General features: G+C 53.8%; 1 protein-coding gene across 1 annotated transcript; it reads left to right on the forward strand.

The window, feature by feature from the left end:
* The first annotated feature begins 814 nt into the window (after positions 1-814).
* On the forward strand, positions 815-3,343 carry LOC136530884 (patellin-6-like). Its single transcript, XM_066523595.1, has 3 exons — positions 815-1,863; positions 1,986-2,110; positions 2,235-3,343. The coding sequence occupies exons 1-3, from the start codon at positions 1,096-1,098 to the stop codon at positions 2,500-2,502; spliced, it is 1,161 nt and encodes a 386-aa protein (XP_066379692.1). The 5' UTR covers positions 815-1,095; the 3' UTR covers positions 2,503-3,343.
* The last annotated feature ends 261 nt before the right edge of the window (positions 3,344-3,604 follow it).

The following is a 3,604-nucleotide window of genomic DNA, read 5'->3' on the forward strand; positions in this document are numbered from 1 at the left end:
CAGGGGTGGAGTGATGGGGAAGCACTGCTTCACCCTCCTCCCATCCCATCGATAGTCCTGAGTGGGCCGATCACTAGTGCGTAGGCCTCTTAGGGGAGCCAGGAGCGACCCCGGTCATCGCCCATTTCGAGCGCACGAGCCACCTATTCTTAGAGCGAGAAATGGCAATGAGATGGCACACCGATGTTGCGTGCAACATGACACGGTGGCCCACACTGCCCCTCGCCCTCTGACTCACAAAATCCCTTCTAGCATCAACTGTTGGGACTGGCAACGATAGCCTCTGACCACCACGAATGGTCTCCGGTAGGACGCATGCCGAGAACCACGCGGTTTCATTCAAAGACCTTTCTCTCTCCCCCTTCAAAGCTCGGCTCCTCAAAGGAGTCAAAGGAATCTCAACGCCAAAGGTAGCTCCGACGGAGGAAGGCCCTCACTTATAAGCCCAAGGGCGGATTAAATAGCCTGGGACTCCCTCACCATGTGGCTAGCAATAAGAGGAACGAAAGATGAGGAAAAATTAAGATCTTCCTAAAGGCAGGGCGAGTATAGTGTCGACGAGACCACTCGGCCCCGCCTAGAATGCAAGCGCTGAAGCACATCCCACAGCCTACCGCATCACAAATCTAAAATGTGTATTGAGAAAAGAAAAATATGTATTACAAAGCTAAAATGTTAACTATTTTGAGAAAAAATTAAAATACTATCACGTTAGAATTAACTATTTCTTTCTACTCCCGCGGAGAGCCTCCGGTCATGCTTTTCGTCGTCCGCTCTTAAAATCGGCGGCGCGGGAGGGAGAGCGGGCGGCCGCGCCAGCAGCCAGTGATCCTGAGCCAGCAGCAGGCAGTCCCTTTTCCTCCTTCCCCGGCCGCCCCCCGGGCCCCAAAGCCCAACCCCACGCGAGCGAGGCGCGGCCATCATAACGCCCCCCTTCACGCTCTTCCGCTCTACTCCAAATCCTCCTCTCATTTCAAAACCTCCTCCTCGTCTCCTCTCGTCGCCGCAGCTCCCACCATTCCCGCGGACGCCTTGTCCCCTTCCCGGCTTCCCCTCCCCACCCCGCCGCACGTCCGCAAGCCCCACGCCACCGCCATGTCTCCCACCACCACCCCGTCGCCCGCGCCCGTGGCAGCCCCGGCCTCCAAGGGCGCCAAGCGCAGCCTCATGTCCTCGCTCATGGACGCCACCGCGCTGCTCCGCTCCTCCTCCTTCAAGGAGGACTCGTACGTCGCCGCCGCGCTCCCGTCGTCCGAGCTCCGCGCGCTTGCCGACCTCAAGGCGCTGCTCGCCACCCACCCGGACCCCATTTCCATCTGGGGCGTCCCGCTGAACCCCCACTCTCCTCCCGCCGCGGCGGAGGACGCTGCCCCTGCCCCAACCACCGCCCCGGTCGACGAGCGCGCCGACGTGGTGCTCCTCAAGTTCCTCCGCGCGCGGGACTTCCGCGTCCGCGACGCGCACGCCATGCTGCTCCGCTGCGCCGCCTGGCGCGCCGAGTTCGGCGCCGACGCCGTGCTGGATGAGGACCTGGGCTTCAAGGACCTCGAGGGCGTCGTCGCCTACATGCACGGCTGGGACCGCGACGGCCACCCCGTCTGCTACAACGCCTACGGCGTCTTCAAAGACAGGGACATGTACGAGCGCGTCTTCGGCGACGGTGACCGCCTCGCGCGCTTCCTCCGCTGGCGCGTCCAGGTCATGGAGCGCGGCGTGCGCGCGCTCACCCTCAGGCCGGGGGGCGTCAACGCCATCATACAGGTCACCGACCTCAAGGACATGCCCAAGCGGGAGCTCAGAGCCGCCAGCAACCAGATCCTCTCCCTATTCCAGGACAATTACCCGGAGATGGTGGCGCGCAAGGTAATCAACTGCCGCATGTCGTCGGCCACCTGCCTTGCCTGCCTGGCATTTTGAATTCGTATTCCTGAGCTAACTTAAACGATGCGGCCGGCTCATGACCGACCCGCCCGACCCGCCTGCAGGTGTTCATCAACGTGCCGTGGTACTTCTCCGTGCTCTTCTCCATGATCTCGCCCTTCCTCACCGAGCGCACCAAGAGCAAGTTCGTCATCGCGCGCGAGGGCAACGTCGCCGAGACACTCTACAAGTATGTACAGTAACTATCAGGCCACATTGCCGATTTCCTTCTTTCACATTGCGCGCACCTGCGATGTAAAATCGACACTAATAAAAAGTCTAAGCCCGAGATGCTCCTGCCATTTCAATCGCAGGTTCATCCGGCCGGAGCTGGTGCCGGTGCAGTACGGCGGGCTGAGCCGCGCCGGCGACCTCGAGAACGGACCACCAAAGCCGGCGTCCGAGTTCACCATCAAGGGTGGCGAGAAGGTCTTCCTGGAGATCGACGGTATCGAGGTATATACCCCCAATTTTGCATTGCCGCTGCCTATTCGGAACGCAACGACACACTTTCAGATCGTTGGCATTTGCAATTGTGCATTGTTCACGGCCCGTTCGGCAGGACTTTATTACTGCGGTTGATTGTTTTCCGGAGAAAAACTACTATTTCATAGCTGAAAAAGCATGACTGATTTTAGCTGATAAGCTCAAGCGAACGGCGCCCAAATCTGCGTACATAGGTGCAAACAAATTCATATTCCAGTGGGCGCAAAGAAACCACATGGTTAAAAACTAGCAGCAGTATTCTGGGGTCACTTCTAGATTGGCCTAGCGTGCATCACTCTCATCTGCGTGTGTCCGGGATGCCAATTTGCGGGCTAAACAATTGCTTCACCACCTGGGTACTGCGTGCGTGCTTTACGAGCAAAGACGTTGGTTTCAGACTTATTCAACCAGAGTATCTCTCTCACAAAAAAACGACACCAGCCAGAGGAAATCAGCACCAGCAGCAACCAGCTAACCGAACACGGTGAAAGACGAACAACCAAGAACAAGAACAATGCTCGTTGAGCTTTTTTCCGGCATTCACCATGTCCTAGGTTGCTTGGTTCGAGTTCTTTGAGTTGACCGTGGGCCTGTTTAGTTTCCCTTCAAATCATCAAATTTTTTAAGATTTCCTGTCGCATCGAATCTTTGACGCATATATGAAGCATTAAATATAAAATAAAAAATAAAACTAATTATACAGTTTAGACGAAATCTACAGACGAATCTTTCAAGTATAATTAGATTATGATTGACACTAATTATTAAATAACAACGAAAATGCTATAGTGTCGTTTTGTCAAAATTTCTGGCAACTAAACTAAACTGGGCCCATGTTTTTATCTTTTTTTGTGACGTTACACGCAGTACTAGGTGTGTGTACTCGGATGAGCTAAGGGCCTGTTTGGTTCTCAGGGGCTAAAGTATTTTGGACTAAAATCTACATTTTAGTTGGACTAAACAGCCAAACACTTGGACTAAAAGTGGACTAAAATCCTTTAGTCCATAAAATTGGACTAAAATGAACTAAAAGGTGTTGGGAACACTCATGCCTCTCATTTATTACTCTCTCTTCACTTTAGTCCATTTTAGTTAAGTAACCAAACATCATTTTAGTCTACTTTTAGTTTATGGACTAAAATAAACTAAAACTTTTAGTCCATGGATTAGAGAACCAAACATATGCATGTGAGGGGAA

Source organism: Miscanthus floridulus, unplaced genomic scaffold (assembly GCF_019320115.1).
Source record: "Miscanthus floridulus cultivar M001 unplaced genomic scaffold, ASM1932011v1 fs_227_1_2, whole genome shotgun sequence".
Lineage (NCBI taxonomy): Eukaryota > Viridiplantae > Streptophyta > Magnoliopsida > Poales > Poaceae > Miscanthus > Miscanthus floridulus.